Below are 25,185 nucleotides of genomic sequence, written 5' to 3' on the forward strand. Positions count from 1 at the left end.
GACCACAGGTTCATCTCAATCTCATTAAGGAAGACTTGGTTCAAATCTCAGTTAAATTTGTATATAACTTATTTGTATGTCTTTTTGTTTTTTTTATTAACTAATTACAATTAATTAATTAAAGCTGCAAGCAGCGTTGGTCGGGCCCGCGTATTTGGCAGGTGCTAGTCCTAAGTGTTCCAATACTTTTGTCCAGTGTAAGTGTCCCAAAACTTTTGTCCAGTATTAGTCCTAAGTGTCCCAATACTTTTGTCCAGTGTAAGTGTCCCAATACTTTTGTCCAGTGTAAGTGTCCCAATACTTTTGTCCAGTTTTCGTCCTAAGTGTCCCAATACTTTTGTCCAGTGGTATTCCTAAGTGTCCCAATACTTTTGTGCAGTGTAAGTGTCCCAATACTTTTGTCAAGTTGTAGTCCCAAGTGTCCCAATACTTTTGTCTACTTTTAGTCCGAATTGTCCCAATACTTTTGTCTAGTGTACCTACCTTGTCTGCATTGTGTGGGCACGCTGGTGCTGCCTGCTTTTAAGCAGCCATCTTGAAAAAACAGCAGCATCAGCGCAGAGGTTCTTTGAAGGGTCATAAAATCAAAACCGGAGCAGGTATCAAAACTCTTTCGCCAACTTTTAATCAGAAGGGTTCAATCTCTTTCCTGTGTTAGTTTGAAGCCGAAACAACAAACGCGCTCAGAGGAGATAATGTTTGAAGAAAGGTGACCGGTTTTTACAAAAATGTTGTTTTGAAGGGGGAATAGCAAACTTCCTGTTGATTTTTGCTGGGGGTTGTCAATTTATGAAATGTAGGTCTAAGTTAGACCTACATAGAGGGTTTTGTTTCATGTCTCTCCGACCTTCCCAGTGGGAGTTACAGGCAATTTTGTCATTTTTTTCTTCCGAGGAGCAGTTTTTTCTGCGTTTTATTCAAAAATTGCGCTAGAGCAATTTTGAGATTTGGGGTTAGGTTTTTATAAGATCGCAATTTTTGCCAGTCCTGATGTGTGCGTTCAGTTTGGTGAGTTTTGAAGCATGTTAAGGGGGTCAAATTTCAGCTCAAAGAGGCAAAAGTTACTGTTTTTAGTACTTTTTTGTCTTGAAGGGGGAATTGCCAACTTCCTGTTGATTTTAGCCCGACAATGTACTATTATGAAATATAGGTCTAAGTCAGACCTACATAGAGGTTTTTGTTTCATGTCTCTCCGACATGAAACAAAAAAAAGTGGGAGTTACAGGCAGTCTAGTTTTTTTTCCCCTAGGGGGCGCTAGAGCGCAATTTTGAGTTTTGTGGGGTTTTTTTTTTTTTTAAAAAGGCAATTTTCGCAGGTCCTAATGTGTGGGTCAAATATGGTGAGTTTTGAAGCATGTTAAGTGGGTCAAATTACAGTTTAATGTGGCGGCGGAAGAATAAAGAATAAAACCTTACAAATTCAATAGGTCCTTATGTCCCATTGAAGCATGTTAAGTGGGTCAAATTACAGTTTAATGTGGCGGCGGAAGAATAAAGAATAAAACCTTACAAATTCAATAGGTCCTTATGTCCCATTGCATAAGGACTCCCTTTGGGAGTCCGTATGCAATGGGCCATGCGGGCCCTAATTATTAACCCAGGGGAGCTCAGTGGTCAACACCCTCAAATATTACCTTTCTACTCCTATTACCACCCAGCTCAGGAACTACGCTCTCACACTCTCCGATACACTTAACTTACACAAGACCCAGGATAGCCCAGTGGTTAAGACTGTTGACTCAGAATGAAGGGTGGTGGGTTTGAACCCCACTCTGGCTGCTAGTATTTTCTTCCACCTCTGTCATACTTTACTGAGCCAGGAGTCCTTGAGTACATTTGTGTATGGAACAAAGTCGTATCTTTGCAAGACCCAAGATAGCCCAGTGGCTAAGACTGTTGACTCGGAATGAAGGTTGGCGGGTTCGATCAGTAATTTACCGAATAGATATATCAAGGTGACATATGTTTTGGATGTGTAATGTTAACATAAAATACCTATTCTATTAACTTTTTTTTTTATCCAATTACAATTACCCTATCTTATTTTAATCGTACCCAGGAGAGCTCATTGGTCTACGCTCTTTTATTAACTTTCTACTCCTATTCCCCCCCACCTCGGGAATTACACACACGCTCAGTCACACACACACACACACACACACACACACACACACACACACACACACACACACACACACACACACACACACACACACACACACACACAGGTAACTCCTGAGGTGGCATCATTGACTATTTATTTTTTATTATTATTATCTTTAGCATTGACTTAAATTTTCAACTATATGGTAATCAAGCAACTAGCACATAACATTCTGAGGGAGAGGCCGCAGTTTCAACCATTGAGCTATCCTGGGTGTTGGTGAAAGGAGATATTTGCTCATATACAAATGCAATCAGTGAACTATGATAGAGGCGAGACAAAAGCTAGATCTTCTAAGTTGCAGATTTGAAGATATTAGTATGGAGTGAAAGGGAGCAGTCTTAACCAGTGAGCCCTCCTCGGTGTTGTCGAGACTAGATTTTTGCTCATATACAAATGCAATCAGTGAACTATGATGGAGGTGAAACAAAAAACTATTTCTTCCAGGTAATGGATTTGAACCTACCAGTACTGAGTGAGAGGCAGCAGTCTTAGCAATTGAGCTATTCCTGGTTGTTTTCAAATCTTATTAGAGATCATATACAAATGTAATCAGTGACTTCTGATAGAGGTGAAACAAGATACTACATATTCCAAGTTGTTGATTTGAACATACTGGTACTGGGTGAAAGGGAGCAGTCTTAACTATTGAGCTATCCTGAGTCTTGATCAGTCAAGATTTTAGCTCATGTACAAATGGAATCAATGTACTATGATAGATTTGAAACAATATAGTACATCTTCCAAGTTGTCGATTTGAACCTACTGGTACTGAGTGAGAGGGAGCAGTCTTACCTATTGAGCTAACCTGGGTGTTGTTGAGCAATGATTTTTGGTCATATACAAATGTAATAAGTTAAGTATGATAGAGGTGAAGCAATAAACTACATCTTCAAAGTTGTGTATTTGAAACTACCTGTTCTGAGGGAGAGGCAGCCGTTTCAAACATTGAGCTATCGTGGGTATTGTTGAGGCTAGATTTTTGCTCATATGCAAATGCAATCTGAACTATGATAGAGGTTACACAAGAAACTAGATCTTTCAATTTGTTGATTTTAACCTATTTGTACTGAGTGAAAGGGAGCAGTCTTAACCAGTGAGCTCTCCTGGGTGTTGTTGAGACACGATTTTTGTTCATATACAAATGAAATCAGTGAACTATGATAGAGGTGAAACAAAAGTAAGATCTTCTAAGTTGTGGATCTGAACATACTAACACTGTGAGGAAGAGAGCAGTCTTAACCAGTGAGCTCTCCTGAGTGTAGTTTAGACTAGATTTTTGCTCACAAATGCAATCACTGCACTATGATAGAGGTGAAAGACAGAACTAAAGTTTCCACATCTTGGATTTGAAACGAGTACTACTGACTTAGAGGTAGCAGTCTTAACCGTTGAGCTAACCTGGGTCTTGTAAATTGAGTCTGTCTCATTCACTCATATAATCGTGACTCCAGTCGTAGTGAACTACGTTCGAGGTGAAACAAAACACAGAACGAACTGGGATTTGAACCCAGTACCCCTGTATTGGGAGCCCTCAGTGATGACCATTAAGCTTTCCTGGGTCCCATTAAGACCTGATTTTTGCTCATATACAAATGCAATCATTAAACTATGATAGAGGTAAAACACTCCTCTCTGAGCTGCCACCTTACCGTGGTAGAGGAGTTTGCGTGTCCCAATGATCCTAGGAGCTATGTTGTCCGGGGGTTTCTATGCCCCCTGGTAGGGTCTCCCAAGGCAAACTGGTCCTAGGTGAGGGATCAGACAAAGAGCAGCTCGAAGACCTCGATGAAGAACACAAACCAAGGACCCAGATTTCCCTCGCCCGGACGCGGGTCACCGGGGCCCCCCTCTGGAGCCAGGCCCGGAGGTGGGGCACGATGGCGAGCGCCTGGTGGCCGGGCCTGTCCCCATGGGGCCCGGCCGGGCACAGCCCGAAGAGGCAACGTGGGTCCCCCCTCCAATGGGCTCACCACCCATAGCAGGGGCCATAGAGGTCGGGTGCAGTGTGAGCTGGGCGGAAGCCGAGGGCAGGGCACTTGGCGGTCCGATCCTCGGCTACATAATCTGGCTCTTGGGACGTGGAACGTCACTTCGCTGGGGGGGAAGGAGCCTGAGCTAGTGCGTGAGGTGGAGAAGTTCCGGCTAGATATAGTCGGACTCACTTCGACGCACAGCAAGGGCTCTGGAACCACTTCTCTTGAGAGGGGCTGGACTCTCTTCCACTCTGGCGTTGCCGGCAGTGAGAGGCGACGGGCTGGGGTGGCAATTCTTGTTGCCCCTCGGCTCAAAGCCTGCACGTTGGAGTTCAACCCGGTGGACGAGAGGGTAGCTTCCCTCTGCCTTCGGGTGGGGGGACGGGTCCTGACTGTTGTTTGCATTTACGCGCCAAACAGCAGCTCATAGAGTACCCACCCTTTTTGGATTCACTCGAGGGAGTACTGGAGAGTGCTCCCCCGGGTGATTCCCTCGTTCTACTGGGGGACTTCAACGCTCATGTTGGCAGCGACAGTGAAACCTGGAGAGGTGTGATTGGGAAGAATGGCCGCCCGGATCTGAACCCGAGTGGTGTTCTGTTATTGGACTTTTGTGCTCGTCACAGATTGTCGATAACAAACACCATGTTCAAACATAAGGGTGTCCATATGTGCACTTGGCACCAGGACACCCTAGGCCGCAGTTCCATGATCGACTTTGTAGTTGTGTCATCGGATTTGCGGCCTCATGTTTTGGACACTCGGGTGAAGAGCGGGGCGGAGCTTTCTACCGATCACCACCTGGTGGTGAGTTGGCTGCGATGGTGGGGGAGGATGCCGGACAGACCTGGCAGGCCCAAACGCATTGTGAGGGTTTGCTGGGAACGCCTGGCAGAGTCTCCTGTCAGAGAGAGTTTTAATTCCCACCTCCGGAAGAACTTTGAACATGTCACGAGGGAGGTGCTGGACATTGAGTCCGAGTGGACAATGTTCCGTACCTCTATTGTCGAGGCGGCCGATTGGAGCTGTGGCCGCAAGGTGGTTGGTGCCTGTCGTGGCGGTAATCCTAGAACCCGTTGGTGGACGCCGGCGGTGAGGGATGCCGTCAGGCTGAAGAAGGAGTCCTATCGGGTTCTTTTGGCTCATGGGACTCCTGAGGCAGCAGACAGGTACCGACAGGCCAAGCGGTGTGCGGCTTCAGCGGTCGCGGAGGCAAAAACTCGGACATGGGAGGAGTTTGGGGAGGCCATGGAAAAAGACTTCCGGACGACTTCGAAGCAATTCTGGACCACCATCCGCCGCCTCAGGAAGGGGAAGCAGTGCAGTGTCAACACCGTGTATGGTGGGGATGGTGCTCTGCTGACCTCGACTGCGGATGTTGTGGATCGGTAGAGGGAATACTTCGAAGACCTCCTCAATCCTACCAGCACGTCTTCCTATAAGGAAGCAGGGCCTGGGGAATCTGTGGTGGGCTCTCATATTTCTGGGGCTGAGGTTGCCGAGGTAGTTAAAAAGCTCCTCGGTGGCAAGGCCCCGGGGGTGGATGAGATCCGCCCGGAGTTCCTTAGAGCTCTGGATGTTGTGGGGCTGTCTTGGTTGACAAGACTCTGCAACATCGCGTGGACATCGGGGGCGGTACCTCTGGATTGGCAGACCGGGGTGGTGGTTCCTCCCTTTAAGAAGGGGAACCGGAGGGTGTGTTCCAACTATCGTGGGATCACACTCCTCAGCCTTCCCGGTAAGGTCTATTCAGGTGTACTGGAGAGGAGGCTACGCCGGATAGTCGAACCTCGGATACACGAGGAACAGTGTGGTTTTCGTCCTGGTCGTGGAACTGTGGACCAGCTCTATACTCTCGGCAGGGTCCTTGAGGGTGCATGGGAGTTTGCCCAACCAGTCTACATGTGCTTTGTGGACTTGGAGAAGGCATTCGACCGTGTACCCCGGGAAGTCCTGTGGGGAGTGCTCAGAGAGTATGGGGTAACGGACTGTCTTATTGTGGCAGTTCGCTCCCTGTATAATCAGTGTCAGAGCTTGGTCCGCGTTGCCGGCAGTAAGTCGGACACGTTTCCAGTGAGGGTTGGACTCCGCCAAGGCTGCCCTTTGTCACCGATTCTGTTCATAACCTTTATGGACAGAATTTCTAGGCGCAGTCAGGGCGTTGAGGGGATCTGGTTTGGTGGCTGCAGGATTAGGTCACTGCTATTTGCAGATGATGTGGTCCTGATGGCTTCCTCCGGCCAAGATCTTCAGCTCTGACTGGATCGGTTCGCAGCTGAGTGTGAAGCGACTGGGATGGGAATCAGCACCTCCAAGTCCGAGTCCATGGTTCTCTCCCGGAAAAGGGTGGAGTGCCATCTCCGGGTTGGGGAGGAGATCTTGCCCCAAGTGGAGGAGTTCAAGTACCTCGGAGTCTTGTTCACGAGTGGGGGAAGAGTGGATCGTGAGATCGACAGGCGGATCGGTGCGGCGTCTTCAGTAATGCGGACGCTGTATCAATCCGTTGTGGTGAAGAAGGAGCTGAGCCGGAAGGCAAAGCTCTCGATTTACCGGTCGATCTATATTCCCATCCTCACCTATGGTCATGAGCTTTGGGTCATGACCGAAAGGACAAGATCACGGGTACAAGCGGCCGAAATGAGTTTCCTCCGCCGAGTGGCGGGGCTCTCCCTTAGAGATAGGGTGAGAAGCTCTGTCATTCGGGCGGAGCTCAAAGTAAAGCCGCTGCTCCTCCACATCGAGAGGAGCCAGATGAGGTGGTTCGGGCATCTGGTCAGGATGCCACCCGAACGCCTCCCTAGGAAGGTGTTTCGGGCACGTCCGACTGGTAGGAGGCCACGGGGAAGACCCAGGACACGCTGGGAAGACTATCTCTCCCGGCTGGCCTGGGAACGCCTCGAGATCCCCCGGGAGGAGCTGGACGAAGTGGCTGGGGAGAGGGAAGTCTGGGCTTCCCTGCTTAAGCTGCTGCCCCCGCGACCCGACCTCGGATAAGCGGAAGAAGATGGATGGATGGATGGAGAGGTAAAACAAAAATCTTAATTTTCCAGTTTGAACCCAGTACTACTGACTGAGAGGTCGCAGTCTTAACCATTGAGCTATCCTGGTTTTGTTGTAGAATAATTCTAGCTCATTCACTAATATATAATTGTGGCCACCTGTCGTAGTAAACTATGATTGAGGTGAAACAAAACATGGAATGATCTGGGGTTTGAATCCAGCACCCCTGTATTGGGAGCCCACAGTGTTGACCATTGAGTTATTCAGGGTAAACCTCGTCAAATGATTATCAAGGCTTACGGTATGGTTAATTTAAAAAATAAATACGAATCAAAGATACTGTGAAAAAAGGGACTCATAAAAACAGAAGTTGAGGGGATCCGGTTTGGTGGCTGCAGGATTAGGTCTCTGCTTTTTGCTGATGATGTGGACCTGATGGCTTCATCTGGCCAGGATCTTCAGCTCTCACTGGATCGGTTCGCAGCCGAGTGTGAAGCGACTGGGATGAGAATCAGCACCTCCAAGTCCGAGTCCGTGGTTCTCGCCCGGAAAAGGGTGGAGTGCCATCTCCAAGTTGGGGAAGAGATCTTGCCCCATGTGGAAATAAAATGCTGTATAGATAGACTGTGAGGTACATGTTCCACTTCAACAAGCATGAAAATAAATCCATCATTAACTAATAATTAGGAATAACAGCTAACGTCCGACCGGTAGGAGGCCACGGGAAAGACCCAGGACACGTTGGGAAGACTGTGTCTCCCGGCTGGCCTGGGAACGCCTCGGGATCCCCCCGGGAGGAGCTGGACGAAGTGGCTGGGTAGAGGGAAGTCTGGGCTTCTCTGCTTAGGCTGCTGCCCCCGCGACCCGACCTCTGATAAGCGGAAGAAGATGGATGGATCACCAAAATTGATTCCCGGGCGCGGCCACCGCTGCTGCTCACTGCTCCCCTCACCTCCCAGGGGGTGATCAAGGGGGATGGGTCAAGTGCAGAGAATCATTTCGCCACACGTGGTGTGTGTGTGACAATCATTGGTACTTTAACTTGAACTTTAAATAACAATACAAACATTTTTTTTCAGAACACAGTAATTCCCACCAATAGTGTGATATTGGTGTTTATTTAAACTTTTCCAATCCACCTACAATTGTTTTTTGTCCTTGATAAAAAAAAAGAGCTATAATAACGAGCCTCTTTAAAATCCCATCTCTAATACGCCGCCCTCAGTAGTCGTAGTAGTGCGTAAAACGAACCTACACTTTCTATCCAATTGTGGTGCCTTCGGGGTTCTCATTAAAAGGAGCTTCATAACTACTTCAGGTCAGCGTTATATTGAGCACAGGTGCAATACGTAGGCACAAATAAAATGTCTAGAACGTACACTCTCCATTGAAATATATTATAAGTAATAATAAATATTTCTCAATGCAAACGCGGAAGGAAGTGCAACGGAGTTTGCATTTTACGAAGAGGGCTTGAATGCATCTCAAAAGGGGCGGGAACCCAAGTCAAAATAGCATCCATTCGTCACGTTCGAACCAGCGTGGAAAGCAAAAGTTCGCTCGCTGTTTTTTTGGTCAAACTTCGCCCGGACACGCTCGGTCCTTCTCCGCGTTCTGTCGGCCAGCGTGTGCGGCGTCATGGCGGGCAGCTGGTGGAGCAGCACGGCGGTGACCCACTGCCTGACGGCGCTCTTCGCCATGGGATCCTGGGTTTCCGTCAACAGTCTGTGGGTCCAACTCCCGGTGATCGTCAGAGACCTGCCCGAAGGTCAGCGGCCGCCTCTCGGCCTTTTGACCCCACACCGACTCCGCTCGTCACGGTTACGAATTTAACACAAGTTTGTTTATTTTAGCTTAACCATGCTGGGTTAGCTCCCTTGCTAGTTAGCATTAGCTAGTGTGACACAATCGATACTTTTTTTTTTAACGGTTTATCTGTTAGGCCAACTACTATTGTACAACAACATTGACTGTCAAGTCTTTTAATGCCCAAAAAGCTTCACAAAAGTCTGAACAATACAATACTAATAATCGGACTGTGACGTCACTTCTTCTTCTTTTTTTTTTTTTTTTTGGTCCTGTCCAGCTTCTTAGGCAAATCATATAGTAGATGTAGATGCCCATATCGGCTGTTCACATTTTACTTTACAAAAGAGAAGTGTAGGATACTTCTCTTGTTGCCTTATTTGTATTTGACTTTATTAAATGTATTTATTCATACTTGCCAATCCTCCCGAATTTTCCGGGAGACTCACGAAATTCAGCGCCTCTCCCGAAAACCTCCCGGGACTAATATACTCCCGAAAAACTCTCGATTTTCAGCCGGAGCTGGAAGCCACGCCCCCTCCAGCTCCATGCGGACCTGAGTGAGGAAAGCCTTTTTTCATGACGGGAGGACAACTGGGTGACAAGAACTAAATCATCCAGACTAGAGATAAATTGTATTATTATGTTTATTTTACCTAAAAATAAATATATTTATTACATTAAAAAAAAAAGAAGCTAAATACATGTTTACTATATTTTGCTAAAAACATCAAAATTAATTGTATTTTTATTTGTATTTTTTCGTGACTCCTTATTACATCCAGCCATAGAATTATACATTAAAATAAACATATTTGAAATAATTGATTTTAAATTATCATAATAATTCATTTTAAATGACCATATTTAATTATTAAAATAATTGCTTGTTTATCAACAACTTTAGCATTGTATTCATTACATTTTGAAGCTCTCAGAAGCCAAGTTATGTTATATTCCTTAATATTTATTTATGCAAGTTTGAAGCATCAATTATCTAAACACAGTTTTGTTTGCATATTTTCTGGATGTGTATATATACATATATATAATATGTATGAAATACTTGACTTGGTGAATTCTAGCTGTCAATATACTCCTCCCCTCTTAACCACCTTCAAGGTACTCAAAGTGCTTTGACACTTATTTCCACATTCACCCATTCACACACACATTCACACACTGAAGGCGCTAACCAGCAGCCATCAGGAGCAAGGGGTGAAGTGTCTTGCCCAAGGACACAACGGACGTGACTAGGATGGTAGAAGGTGGGGATTGAACCCCAGTAACCAGCAACACTCCGATTGCTGGCACGGCCACTCTACCAACTTCGCCACGCCGTCTGAAAAAAGGAAGACAGAGGGGGAAATTGTGGGGATAAGACAGAGAGACAACAACAACAATAGAACAACATCAGCAAATAGGATATCAAATCAAATCAACTTTATTTATAAAGCACATTTAAAATTTACCACAGGGGTAGCCAAAGTGCTGTACAATGGGCAGGTTAAAAGATAATACGAGTACCAAGCAAACACAACACAAACAAAACACGATAAAAAATAAATAAATAAAATAGAATAAATAAAAACAGGTTCACAGCATGTGTATTATGGGGCGCCATTGCAGGATGGATATCACTCAGTGTTAAAAGCCATGGAATAAAAGTATGTTTTTAAGAGAGATTTAAAAACAGGAAGAGAGGAGGCTTGTCTAACACTAGGTAGGTCGTTCCAGAGCTTGGGAGCAGCAGCGGCGAAAGCTCTGTCACCTCTAAGCTTCAGCCTTGTGTCAGGGACCGTCAACAGCAGCTGATCGGCTGATCTTAAGGATCGGGTGGGGCAGTAAGGCTGAAGGAGGTCGGAGAAATAGGTTGGCGCGAGGTTGTTTAGACATTTAAAAACAAATAAAAGGAGTTTAAAATGGATTCGATAACGCACAGGGAGCCAGTGAAGGGACGCTAATATAGGGGTGATGTGCTCACGTCTGCGGGTCTGTGTTAGCAGACGAGCAGCAGAGTTCTGCACGAGCTGCAGAGGCCTGGCTAATGCCTACATACAGGGCATTGCAGTAGTCAAGACGAGTCGAGATAAAGGCGTGGATTAATTTCTCGAGATCATGTCCTGATAGAAGCGGTTTCACTTTCGCTATTTGGCGTAACTGATAAAAGCTTTTTTGAACGACGCTGCTGATTTGTTTTTCGAATTTAAAATCTGAGTGGAACTTTACCCCCAGGTTTGTGACACAGTCGCTGAGATACGGGGTCAGAGTGCCGAGGTCAACGTTGGGGGAGGGAGAGCGACTTGGACCGAACAACATAACTTCTGTTTTGTCTTCATTTAGGCTCAGGAAGTTAGCTGAAAGCCAGACTTTGATGTCGTGCAGGCAGTCAATAAGACGTTGAACCGTGTTCTTTTGTTTTCATCGGCATAAAAATGAAAAGCAATACTGTACTTCCTAAAAATAGAACCAAGGGGGAGAAGGTAAAGCGCAAATAAAATTGGGGCAAGAATTGAGCCCTGGGGGACCCCATGTGGTAAAGGAGCTGTGGAAGACATAAAACTGTCTACTTTTACACAAAAACTCCTGTCGGTTAGGTACGACCGGAACCAGTTGAGGGCGGCGCCCTTAACATACTTGCCAACCTTGAGACCTCCGATTTCGGGGGGTGGGGGGTGGGGGGCGTGGTCGGGGTTGGGGCGGGGGGCGTGGTTGGGGGCGTGGTTAAGATATATATATATATATATATAAGAAATACTTGACTTTCAGTGAATTCTAGCTATATATATTTTTACATATATACATATACATTTTATTTTATTATATATATATATATATATATATAATATATATACACATAAATAAAAGAAATACTTGAATTTCAGTGTTCATTTATTTACACATATACACACACATAACACTCCTCTACTCATTGTTGAGTTAAGGGTTGAATTGTCCATCCTTGTTCTATTCTCTGTCACTGTTTCAGAACACACACATTATACAAATATACATTATAAAATCAATAAGAAAACGGGAGCTCTAATTTGGGAGTCTGAATTAGGATCAGAAGTTCCTATATAAACATTGCGTACTCACGTCGCCATTTTGTATTGATTACTGCAGCTGTGCACAGGATTCATTCACAAATACAAACTACAACTCACAAACACTTTAGAGTTAGGCTCAACCATCAGAATGTGTACTTAAACTTATAAAGATCACATGGATATTATTCAGTGAGTTGATTCACCAAAACTAACCTGTTATACAGGAGGAAAAAGCACACAGGACGTTTCAATTGTTCACAGACTGGTCGCGCTCATCAGAATGACAAGACACTTCCGGTCTGCAGGTGATAGCATTCAATTGGGAAGAAACGCCCTACTGCCCCCTACTGACCAATGTGAATACTGATAAATGTGTAATGACAGCTCCAAAAACTAATTCAAACCACAAAATAAACTAAATAAATCAACACAAAAATGTGACACATTATGGGTGGGTCACATATGCATGTACAACAGGCTGTCAATACGTCACTCAGGTCCGCATGGAGCTGGAGGGGGCGTGGCCTCCAGCTCCGCCTGAATTTCGGGAGATTTTCGGGAGAAAATTTGTCCCGGGAGAGGCACTGAATTTCGGGAGTCTCCCGGAAAATCCGGGAGGGTTGGCAAGTATGGCCCTTAATGCCCACACAGTTCTCAAGACGAGTGATTAAGGTGGCGTGGTCGACGGTGTCGAACGCAGCAGACAGATCTAAAAGCACCAGGACTACATATATGTACAAATATGATAGTAAAAGTGATAGCAAAGAAGCAGTTAGCGAAATAAATAATACAGAAATGACAATGAGCATTATTACACTATAAATGGAGCAATACAAATAGTAGGGATGTCCGATAATGGCTTTTTTGCCGATATCCAATATTCCAATATTGTCCAACTCTTAATTACCGATACCGATATCAACCGATACCGATATATACAGTCGTGGAATTAACACATTATTATGCCTAATTTGGACAACCAAGTATGGTGAAGATAAGGTCCTTTTTTTTTTTTTAATTAATAAAATAAAATAAAATAAAATAAATAAATTAAAAACATTTTCTTGAATAAAAAATAAAATAAAACAATATAAAAACATAAGTAATGAATGAAAATGAGTAAAATTAAGTGTTAAAGGTTAGTACTATTAGTGGAGCAGCAGCACGCACAATCATGTGTGCTTACGGACTGTATCCCTTGCAGACTGTATTGATATATATTGATATATAATGTAGGAACCACAATATTAATAACAGAAAGAAACAACCCTTTTGTGTGAATGAGTGTAAATGGGGGAGGGAGGTTTTTTGGGTTGGTGCACTAATTGTAAGTGTATCTTGTGTTTTTTATGTTGATTAAATAAAAACAAAACAAACAAAAAAACGATACCGATAATTTCCGATATTACATTTTAAAGCATTTATCGGCCGATAATATCGGACATCTCTAACAAATACCAATAGAAATAGCGCTATTTTTTTTTTGTTTAGTTTAGTTTATTGTTTCTTCGGTCAATGGTCATCAAAATAAACAAACAGTTGTACATTCATAAATAAAAAAAAAGAAATGTTGCAGACCGAAAGGGTTTAGGCTGAAGTTGAACACTTATTGCGCCTAACACTATAAACAAAGACAAGTACAAGATGAGCTTCCAAAAAATATGACATTTCCTTTTCACAACATATTATAAATACACCTTGTACACAACATAAATACTGTTCAATTATATTCACAGTAAAGGCATGTGAAATATCCTTGTACACGTGTGAAACCTTTGCACCAATTATACAAACAATTATACTTCCATTATATTTATATCCCACATTTAGTTTGTAATTAACATTGATCATATGATTAACCACTGTTTTGATTCCAGAGTGATATATTTTCCCAAAACATTGGTCTTAAAGTTTTTTTTAAATGTGTGAATGGAACTGGAACATTTTAAGGAATCATCCAAGCTGTTCCATAGTTGAACCCCCCTGACAGAAACACATCTACTTTTTAGTACTATTGATAATGAACAATACCAATAATTTACCTCTATTATCAACAATACAGTTCAAATGCAACAATACATATACGTAATGATAACTAGACACACAAAATAATGCAGAAAAATGGAAGGGAAGAAAGAGAAGCAACCTATATTAACCTTGTAGATTGTTATAGTAACATTATGTTAATGATTACACATTATGAACATTATGTTTTGTTTCCCTTTCCCAATACTCCATCCTGAAAAATGTCCAATATGTCTACATTTGTTAGGGACATCAAGTCCAGTATCTGGTGGTGCCTCAATTTACCATCCTAATAGTTGGTTCTGTGACGGAGCTCTTGACTCAAAACATTCTTATCTCAAATCAACGTCTCCCACTGAAATGAACCAACACAATGGTAACATGACCTTTACAAAGAAAAATACACTTTCATTTAAAAACTATAGTAGTCTTATGAAGTGATATTGTAATAATGTAAAGCATTTAGTGGACTTATATGGTATATCATTCCAGTTGCGTCTCTGTCAAACACACCATCAGCAGCGGTTCCATATTTTCATGGATAAATGTCTGCCGTTTAGCTATTATTTTAACATCCTTAGCTGGTGTTAGACTCATTCTGCTTTGGTATCAAATTACTTTGCTAAGTTGACGACACGCTGGGTCATATTTATGCCTTTTTTTTTTTTTTTTTTTCATTCAATGACTATCATCCGCTGCTTCTTCTCAGCATTGTTCTTCACTAGGGATAGGTACCATTCACATTTGAACCGATACGGTACTGATTGCCGTCACCTGGGAATCGATGTGCCGCCAGAAGAAAAAAAAAAAAGAAGAAGAAAAACGCCTACTTGCAATTACTGCTATCATGGCCAAAGCTCCAAAACAACCAAAGAAATGAAAAGTTTTGTCTAAGCAGATGAAAAAAGATGGGATAGTCAGGATCAACATTCCCCCAGCTTTCACTCGCTGGCGTGAGTTCAAAGACGAGGGATTTCAGAGCCACGCTGCCTTAGTGACTGTCGTTGCTCAATTCAAAATGATAATGCTAATGTTAGCGATCGGAAATTTGCGTGGTAGCAATAAATAGCCACCGGCGTGCTACTTCTTTCCAAAAAACTTTCCTGCCGGTCTTTCTTTGCTTCGGACCTGCATCCGCCCTGATACATTCTCGGTAGTAGCGCCATGTCAGTATGATGCTATATGCGCTAGTCCTCATGGGTAATGTAGACTAATTTGTTTTCCTGTAAAAAAAGACATATTTTCAAGGAGTGGCGGCAATGAAAATGCCGCGGCGGTGCGCTACATCCATTTATATTAAGGAGAAACTCTGACTTATTACGGAGCAGCTGTTTGATTGCAACGTACATCTTAGTTAACACATTTGAGAATGTTGAAATTGCCATGTAAAATCGCCAATGCTAACCAGTAGCATGTCAACAGCAAAGCCAATGTATATTAGCATCAAGCTAGCATGTTTTTGTAAAAGCGGAGCATTACTTAACTACATCTTAGTCAACACATTTGAGAATGTTGAAATTGCCATGTAAAATCGCCAATGCTAACTAGTAGCATGTCAACAGCAAAGCCAATGTATATTAGCATCAAGCTGGCATGTTTTTGTAAAAGCGGAGCCTTAACTACATCTTAGTCAACACATTTGAGAATGTTGAAATTGCCATGTAAAATCGCCAATGCTAACCAGTAGCATGTCAACAGCAAAGCCAATGTATATTAGCATCAAGCTGGCACGTTTTTGAAAAAGCGGAGCCTTACTTAACTACATCTTAGTCAACACATTTGAGAATGTTTGAATTGCCATGTAAAATCGCCAATGCTAACCAGTAGCATGTCAACAGCAATGCCAATGTATATTAGCATCAATCTAGCACGTTTTTGTAAAAGCGGAGCCTTACTTAACTACATCTTAGTCAAGACATTTGAGAATGTTGCAATTGCCATGTAAAATCGCCAATGCTAACCAGTAGCATGTCAACAGCACAGCCAATGTATATTAGCACAAAGCTGGCACGTTTTTGCAAAAGCGGAGCCTTACTTAACTACATCTTACTCAACACATTTGAGAATGTTGAAATTGCCATGTAAAATCGCCAATGCTAACCAGTAGCATGTCAACAGCAAAGCCAACGTATATTAGCATCAAGCTGGCACGTTTTTGCAAAAGCGGAGCCTTACTTAACTACATCTTAGTTAACACATTTGAGAATGTTGAAATTGCCATGTAAAATCGCCAATGCTAACCAGTATCATGTCAACAGCTAAGCCAATGTATATTAGCATCAAGCTGGCACGTTTTTGCAAAAGCGGAGCCTTACTTAACTACATCTTACTCAACACATTTGAGAATGTTGAAATTGCCATGTAAAATCGCCAATGCTAACCAGTAGCATGTCAACAGCAAAGCCAATGTATATTAGCATCAAGCTGGCACGTTTTTGAAAAAGCGGAGCCTTACTTAACTACATCTTAGTCAACACATTTGAGAATGTTTGAATTGCCATGTAAAATCGCCAATGCTAACCAGTAGCATGTCAACAGCAATGCCAATGTATATTAGCATCAATCTAGCACGTTTTTGTAAAAGCGGAGCCTTACTTAACTACATCTTAGTCAAGACATTTGAGAATGTTGCAATTGCCATGTAAAATCGCCAATGCTAACCAGTAGCATGTCAACAGCACAGCCAATGTATATTAGCACAAAGCTGGCACGTTTTTGCAAAAGCGGAGCCTTACTTAACTACATCTTACTCAACACATTTGAGAATGTTGAAATTGCCATGTAAAATCGCCAATGCTAACCAGTAGCATGTCAACAGCAAAGCCAACGTATATTAGCATCAAGCTGGCACGTTTTTGCAAAAGCGGAGCCTTACTTAACTACATCTTAGTTAACACATTTGAGAATGTTGAAATTGCCATGTAAAATCGCCAATGCTAACCAGTATCATGTCAACAGCTAAGCCAATGTATATTAGCATCAAGCTGGCACGTTTTTGCAAAAGCGGAGCCTTACTTAACTACATCTTACTCAACACATTTGAGAATGTTGAAATTGCCATGTAAAATCGCCAATGCTAACCAGTTGCATTTCAACAGCAAAGCCAATGTATATTAGCATCAAGCTAGCATGTTTTTGTAAAAGCGGAGCCTTACTTAACTACATCTTAGTCAACACATTTGAGAATGTTGAAATTGCCATGTAAAATCGCCAATGCTAACCAGTAGCATGTCAACAGCAAAGCCAACGTATATTAGCATCAAGCTAGCACGTTTTTGTAAAAGCGGAGCCTTACTTAACTTACGTCGGAGGTTTTTTTTTACTGAACGGGACACCCGAAATGTACATAAAAATAAAGAAAGTGGGATTTATAATATTAACTATGAACAGTAAAACACTGAATATTAACCACGTGTAATAAACACCTACAATATGATATACTATCACTTTTATGCAGACATTTGTTATAAAAAATCTGCTTTTGCATCTGTTCCTGACACACGCGTTTGCGGGTGGCTGCTCCAAAAACAAGCCCCGCCCACTCTGCTTTGTTCCTGGTCTGAGCTGCAGTGACGTAGATTACCGCAATAACTCCGAAAACACCCAAAAGTGCAGATTTCGACCATTGAAATACTTTCTATAATTCAAGATCATTTAAAAACAGCACTGAACAGTTTTGATGTTAAGGTCTAAAAAAGATTATGTAGAACGTCCGGCGGACCAGGTTGAAAATCTCAATGGGCCCAGGTCTGTCTTTGGGGGTTAAATATATGTTCACTAATGGTGGAGACCGCTCCTAACTCCAAACCCTTTTAAGTTGAGGTATTCAGATGTACTCTTCTTGTCTTTGCAGGCTGGAATTTGCCGGCCTATCTCTCAGTCCTGATAGCCTTCGGGAACCTGGGTCCAGTGGCGGTGACCATCACCCACCACTGCGCGCCGGGCCGCCTCAACGAGCGCCTGGTCATCCACTTCATCCAGGGGCTGGCGGTGGTGGCGTCCGCCTTGCTGGCTATTTTCTGGTGGCACAAGGTGACGGTGGTCGGGCAGGAGAGGTCCGTGCCCTTCTTCTTCTTCACCTTCGTGCTGTCTCTGGTCTGCTGCACGTCCAACGTCACCTTCTTGCCGTTCATGTTCCGCTACCCGCCGCAGTACATCCGGACCTTCTTCATCGGACAGGGCCTGAGCGCTCTGTTCCCGTGCGTGGTGGCTCTGGGGCAGGGCGTGGGCAAGCTGGAGTGTCGCAGCGTCAACGGCACCGTGCAGCCGCATTACCTCAAGGAGCATTTCCCGGCGCAGAACTTCTTCTGGTTTTTGTTTGTCATGCTGTGCGTTTCAGCGCTGAGCTTCCTGGCTCTGACGCGGCGTCCGCTGCCTTCGCATCAAGACCACGCCGCGTCCCCTCCGGTTAAGAACGCGGACGAGACTGACCCGCTGAGCAACGGCAGGTCGCAGGCGTCCGATGAGCGGGCGCAGCTGGAGGACTCGGCTCCCGCTCAGACCTTTTGGACCGTGCACAACATCTACCTGTTGGCGCTGCTGGCCGTCTCCAACGCCCTCACCAACGGGGTGCTGCCCTCCGTCCAGAGTTTCTCCTGCTTGCCGTACGGCGCCATGACCTACCACCTCTCCGTGGTTCTCGGAAACATCGCCAACCCTCTGGCCTGCTTCGTTGCCATGTTTGTGAGCCTGAGGTGAAACACTCGGCACACCGTAGCACAAAGTGTGCACTGCCATCTAAGCCTTGGTCTTTGGTCTTCCAGGTCTTCGGCAGGTCTGGGTTTCTTGTCTTTGGCCGGCGGGGTCTTTGCTGCGTACCTCATGGCTTTGGCCGTCCTCAGTCCATGTCCCCCACTGCAGGGGAACTCTGCTGGGATGGCGTTGGTGGTGAGTACTGTACATACTTTTTTCTTCCACTTTGTACCCTGCGGTTTCATGAGTTTCCTCAGAAGGGTGGCTGGCTTTGACCTTAGAGATAGGGTGAGAAGTTCAGTCACCCGAGAGAGACTCTGAGTAGAGCCGCTGCTCCTTCGCTTGGAAAGGAACCAGCTTAGGTGGTTCGGGCATCTCATGCGGATGCCTCACGAGCGTCTCCCTAGGGAGGTCCTCGTTGCACGTCCCACTGGGAGGTGACCCCTTGGCAGACCAAGGACCAGACGGGGGAATTACATCTCCTCTCTGGCCTGGGAACGCTTCGGGATTCCCCAGGGGGAAGTTGCTAATGTTGCTCTGGAGAGGGAAGTCTGGAGGTCTCTGCTGGAGCTGTTGTCCCTGCCACCCGAATCCGGATAAGCGATTGAAGATGGACGGATGGACGGATGGATGGATGAACGAACCCTGCGGCATATAAAACGAAGCAGCTAATTTATGCACTTTTCTTCGCTGACGGCCATAATGCAAACAGTTTTTTAAAAAGAACAAGCAAATACTCCGACAAGGTGTGTCACTGATTGTACGAAGGCGCCATCTTTTGGACGAGTTTGCCTGTGTCCTTCCATTCAGTGCTTTCAACCGGAAGTAAAAGTGTCGTTCTGTCTCCTCGCCGTCCGTAGTTAAGTTAAAGTACCAATTATTGTCACACACACACTAGGTGTGGTGAAATTTGTCCTCTGCATTTGACCCATCCCCTTGATCACCCCCTGGGAGGTGAGGGGAGCAGTGGGCAGCAGCAGTGGGCAGCAGCAGTGGCCGCGCCCGGGAATCATTTTTGGTGATTTAACCCCCAATTCCAACCCTTGATGCTGAGTGCCAAGCAGGGAGGCTATGGGTCCCGTTTTTATAGTCTTTGGTATGACTCGGCCGGGGGTTTAAGCTCACAACTACCGATCTCAGGGCGGACACTCTAACCAAGTTTGCTCACTGCAGGTGTTGCAGTGTCCTTCCACTTGGTGCTTTCAACCGGAAGTAAAAGTGTCGTTATGTCTCCTCGCCGTCCGTAGCATTCCTGCTTGTATGAATTCTTCATTTATCACTCCACGCAACTTTTATAAGTTTTACAATATAACTAAAGCTATTCATACTTACTAAACCATCCCACGTGTGATGTCTGTAGGAGTGTTTTCATGCATAATCGTACATGCTAACTCAATGGAATCAAGCCAGCGTCGTTAGCATTAGCTAAAATGTTCAAATGCTAACACGTTTACGGGTGTCTGTGTTGGTATTATTAACTTCCAATGGCATTCTTTTTGGATTGGTTCGGTTTCACAAGTTCCTCAGTAAATTCACGGAAACATCACAGTGGAGTTATTGAGTCTGTTTAGATTATTAGAGAGCTAGCTTGCGCAGCTAGTGGGTCCATGGCGATGGCTTCTGTTTTGTTTGATCAACCGTTTTACTGCCCTGTTACAGACACCGTTTGGAAACAATTAAGGTATGTAAATAAACATTTTGGAATCTTTCTATGTAAATAACTCATTTCACGACGTATATATCTGCGACATATAGTATTTAAAAATAAAATGTACTCTCATTGTCAATAATTCTCCCTAAATTTGTTTGGATATCTCAATTCTTCTCCGGTCTGCTCACGTGGTTATGCCCTCGCTCCTTTCACTCCTACAGTACGTCTCCTCCTCTTACCTGTCGAAGCTTCCCATTTTTGCCAGGAAATCCCGTTTTTGTCCTTCTTTCCTGGCGTCGCCCCGGTCTCGTGTTCCGCGATTTAATCAAATGATGCAACAAAGATGAAGACGGCAGAAAATGTATTTCCGCCAAAAAATCCAAACTTTGTGTAACTATGTTGACAAATAAGAGATAAAGTAGAGCAGGCAGCAACTCACACATTCTCATACTTTCGGTAACATCCAGGAAGAAATGATGTCAGCCCGCTTGAAAAATGTCTCAACTATAAACTACTTGAATTGTTTTAATTTTAATATTTGCAATATTTCAGGGTTCCTCATGAAGAAACCTTAAAATGTATTCAGTCCATTAAGTGTATATTTTTTTACCAATTTACCCACTCACATATTATGAAATGCAAATGTTAATTAAAGCTGCAAGCAGCGATGGACGGGACCGACTTTGACGGCACATAAAATCCAAACCGAAACAGTAATTAAAACTCTTTGGTCAACTTTTAATCAGAAGGGTTCAATCTCTCTCCTATGCTAGTTTGAAGCCGACACGACTAACGCACTCAGAGGAGATAATGTTTGAAAATAGGTGACCGGTTTGTACAAAACTTTTGTTTTGAAGGGGGAATTGCAAACTTCCTGTTGATTTTTGCTGGGGGTTGTCAATATATGAAATGTAGATCTAAGTGAGACATCCATAGAGGTTTTTGTTTCATGTCTCTAAGACATTCCTACTGGAAGTTACAGGCAGTTTTGTCTGTGGTTTCCTCCTAGGAGCAGTTGTGTCTGTGTTTTCTTCCTAGGGGGTGCTAGAGCGCAATTTTGAGTTTTGGGGTTGGGTTTTATATTAGATCGCAATTGTTGCCAGTCCTGATGTGTGTGTCCAGTTTGGTGAGTTTTGAAGCATGTTAAGAGGGTCAAATTACAGCTCAAAGAAGCAAAAGTGACTGTTTTTACTAAAATTTTGTTTTGAAGGGGGAATTGCCAACTTCCTGTTGATTTTTGCTGAAGGATGTTAATGTCTAAGTCAGACCTACATAGAGGTTTTTGTTTCATGTCTCTACTCAGTGGCCTAGTGGTTAGAGTGTTCGCCCTGAGATCGGTAGGTTGTGAGTTCAAACCCCGGCCGAGTCATACCAAAGACTATAAAACAATGGGACCCATTACCTCCCTGCTTGGCACTCAGCATCAAGGGTTGGAATTGGGGGTTAAATCACCAAAATGATTCCCGGGCGCGGCCACCGCTGCTGCCCACTGCTCCCCTCACCTCCCAGGTGGTGATCAAGGGTGATGGGTCAAATGCAGAGAATAATCTCGCCACACCTAGTGTGTGTGTGACAATCATTGGTACTTTAACTTTTAACTTTTAACTACGACATTCCTACCGGAAGTTACAAGCAGTTTTATCTGTGTTTTTTCCAAGGGGGCGCTAGAGCGCAATTTTGAGTTTTGGGGTTGTTGTTTTTTTATTAGATGGCAATTTTCGCCAGTCCTGATGTGTGTGTCAAATATGGTGAGTTTTGATGCATGTTAAGGGGGTCAAATTAGAGCTCAGAGGCGGCGGAATAATAATATTAATAAAACACACAAAATACAATAGGGTCCTCTGTCCCAAAGGGACATTGCGGTCCCTAATTAACACGGTAGTACCTCGATTTTTGTACACCCACCTATTCGTACCATTCGGTTCATGGTGAACACAGGGTTTCTGTGTTTCCACACCTTGAAAAACAGGGAGCAGGGAAGCGAGGAAGCAGCAGACCACTCCATGTAAACATAGGGACACAAGAAGTTATCACGGCGCCGCTATAAATAGTTTGTGTTAGTCTTTATAATAACAATATCACTAATACTTGTAAATATTCAAGTCACCATGGAGTATGGTTGGCGCTTTTTTAATGGTTATTTATCGGATTTTATGGGCAGAATAGTAAGCAGACTTTTAGTTATGTTTATTTAATATTTGGAATGCATTAAAAAAAATCCATCCGTCGTGTCTTTCATAATGATTGTGAATGATAGGCAAAATTCCCCCCAAAAAGTGCAGTTCCCCTTTTAAAGGTCTGGTTTTAATTAGAGATGTCCGATAATGGCTTTTTTGCCGATATACGATATTCCGATACTGTCCAACTCTTAATTATAAGGCAACAAGAAAAGTATCCTACACTTCTCTTTTGTAAAGTAAATCTGGACAGCCGATATGGGCATCTACATCTACTATATGATTTGCCTGAGAAGCTGGACAGGACAAAAAAACAAACAAAAAAAAACCTTAATTACCGATTCCGATATCAACCGATACCGATATATACAGTGGTGGAATTAACACATTATTATGCCTAATTTTGTTGTGATGCCCCGCTGGATGCGTTAAACAATGTAACAAGGTTTTACCAAAATAGATCAACTCAAGTTATGGAAAAAAAGTGCCAACATGGCACTGCCATATTTATTATTGAAGTCACAAAGTGCATTATTTTTTTTAACATGCCTCAAAACAGCAGCTTGGAATTTGGGACATGCTCTCCCTGAGAGAGCATGAGGAGGTTGGGGGGGAGGGGGGTGTATATTGTAGCGTCCCGGAAGAGTTAGTGCTGCAAGGGATTCTGGGTATTTGTTCTGTTGTGTTACGGTGCGGATGTTCTCCCGAAATGTGTTTGTCATTCTTGTTTGGTGTGGGTTCACAGTGTGGCGCATATTTGTAACAGTGTTACAGTTGTTTATACAGCCACCTTCAGTGTGACCTGTATGGCTGTTGACCAAGTATGCCTTGCATTCACTTGTGTGTGTGTGAAAAGCCGTAGATATTATGTGATTGGGCCGGCATGCAAAGGCAGTGCCTTTAAGGTTTATTGGCGCTCTGTACTTCTCCCTACGTCCGTGTACACAGCGGCGTTTTAAAAAGTCATACATTTTACTTTTTGAAACCGATACCGATAATTCCCGATATTACATTTTAAAGTATTTATCGTCCGATATTATCAGACATCGCTAGTTTTAATGCATTTTGGGTGCGAGTAAACCGAAAATACGTTTTTGTTTTGAAGACATAATCCATTTTTTGTCAGACTTAATCATGTTGTTTCTGTGTGTGCGAGGTTTGTTTCCTGGGGGACTGAGATGTTGTGGACACCACATGTTGTGATGCCACGTGATCTTCTCAATACAAGCTACTGTAGCAGTGGATGGAGCACAAACATGAAGCTGATGTATTGTTTCAAAGCAAGTATCTTTGTGTCCTCCAGGTGATCTCCTGGATCGTCTTCACGGGCCTCTTCTCCTACCTGAAGGTGGTGATCGGCACTTTGCTGCACGAGGCGGGTCACGCCGCCCTGCTGTGGTGCGGCATCTCCATCCAGGCGGGCTCCCTGGTGGGCGCCCTGGCCATGTTCCCGCTGGTCAACGTCTACGCTCTCTTCACCCGGTCACAGGACTGCGTGAACAACTGTCCCAGATAAGAACTTGTTTTCTTGTTTTATTTTTATTTTTAAAGGCTCCGATGTTTATTGGCGCAGGTCCTGAGGAGCTCCAGAAAAACAATGAGAGCACTGTGTCGTTTCCACGCCGACCGAAGGGCTATAACATGTCGTACAACCACGCGAACGAACCTGTCCATGTGATGTTTTTTTATTTTTTACTCAGGGAATTAATCTTCCTCACTCAACAAACTACAATCTGCACTTGTTGCTTAATACGTGTTAATGTGGTATTGATGTGAACAGCTGTGAATCAACGCGTGCACCCTTAAGTAAACAACAATTAGGGGTGTCCTGATGAGATGCTGATAATGGATGTCAGTCCAATATCATTAAAAAAACAAGTGTGGGATCATACATGTGCGCCTGCATGCAGAATGTGTGATATCATGTCCGATACAAGCGGTCCTGCTACGTGTTGACTTGTGCAAACGTCCACCAATAAGCACACAATTTCCTCTATTAGTCAAGTCATTTACAAAAAGTAAACATGATTTTTGTTTTAAAAATAAGGAAGCATACCTGCCAACTACTCCGGTTTTCCCGTAATTAGTATGGTTTTCATCAACCTATTCCGGGTTACGGTTGCAGTGATAAAAAATACGGTTTTTCATTAATTAAATTTTTTAATTTTTTTTTAAGTTTTATTCACAAAATCGCGTAACAACAATGACAATCGACACTGCTTACCGTAACTTCCTATCGAGCCATTCCGAATGCCATGCGCGAGGCTATTTATAGCACCGCTGCCAAGCACGAGGCACCAGTTGCCATTGTTTCCAAACGAGCGAACGATCATGGAATCAGCCGGAGAAAAATCGCAAACGAGTCTTAAACCGAAAAGAAAACTGCAGTCATTCCGTGAAGAATATTCAAAAGCCTATCCGGGAATAATTATCCGTTCCAAAAAGGGTGAAAACTACGCGAATTGCACCTTGTGCAGACAAGATTTTTCGATCGGACACGGAGGAATTAGCGATGTAAAAGACCACGTTGGGACAAAAAAACACAAGTCTAATGCCGTTGCTAAATTTGGATTTTAGCCACAAAAAGGTAATGACACCAATGTTATCTATTGGAATTGTTTAGTACTATTATACTGTTAAAAGT

The 25,185-nt window shown here is 43.7% G+C and overlaps 1 protein-coding gene across 1 annotated transcript; it reads left to right on the plus strand.

Annotated features, from left to right (window-relative positions):
* Positions 1 to 8,645: 8,645 nt before the first annotated feature.
* slc52a2 (solute carrier family 52 member 2) lies at positions 8,646 to 24,762 on the plus strand. The gene is made up of 4 exons (XM_061931193.2): positions 8,646 to 8,908; positions 17,875 to 18,715; positions 18,785 to 18,908; positions 23,845 to 24,762. The coding sequence occupies exons 1-4, from the start codon at positions 8,779 to 8,781 to the stop codon at positions 24,055 to 24,057; spliced, it is 1,308 nt and encodes a 435-aa protein (XP_061787177.1). The 5' UTR covers positions 8,646 to 8,778; the 3' UTR covers positions 24,058 to 24,762.
* Positions 24,763 to 25,185: the final 423 nt, after the last annotated feature.

The sequence above is a fragment of the Nerophis lumbriciformis genome, linkage group LG37 (assembly GCF_033978685.3).
Source record: "Nerophis lumbriciformis linkage group LG37, RoL_Nlum_v2.1, whole genome shotgun sequence".
Taxonomy (NCBI): domain Eukaryota; kingdom Metazoa; phylum Chordata; class Actinopteri; order Syngnathiformes; family Syngnathidae; genus Nerophis; species Nerophis lumbriciformis.

Excerpts from the sequence above, each read along its gene's own strand:
- slc52a2 (XM_061931193.2), top strand. The coding sequence starts at position 8,779 with ATGGCGGGCAGCTGGTGGAGCAGCACGGCGGTGACCCACTGCCTGACG. Across the intron at positions 18,716-18,784 it reads GCCATGTTTGTGAGCCTGAG|GTCTTCGGCAGGTCTGGGTT; the intron begins GTGAAACACTCG and ends TTGGTCTTCCAG. Across the intron at positions 18,909-23,844 it reads CTGCTGGGATGGCGTTGGTG|GTGATCTCCTGGATCGTCTT; the intron begins GTGAGTACTGTA and ends TGTGTCCTCCAG.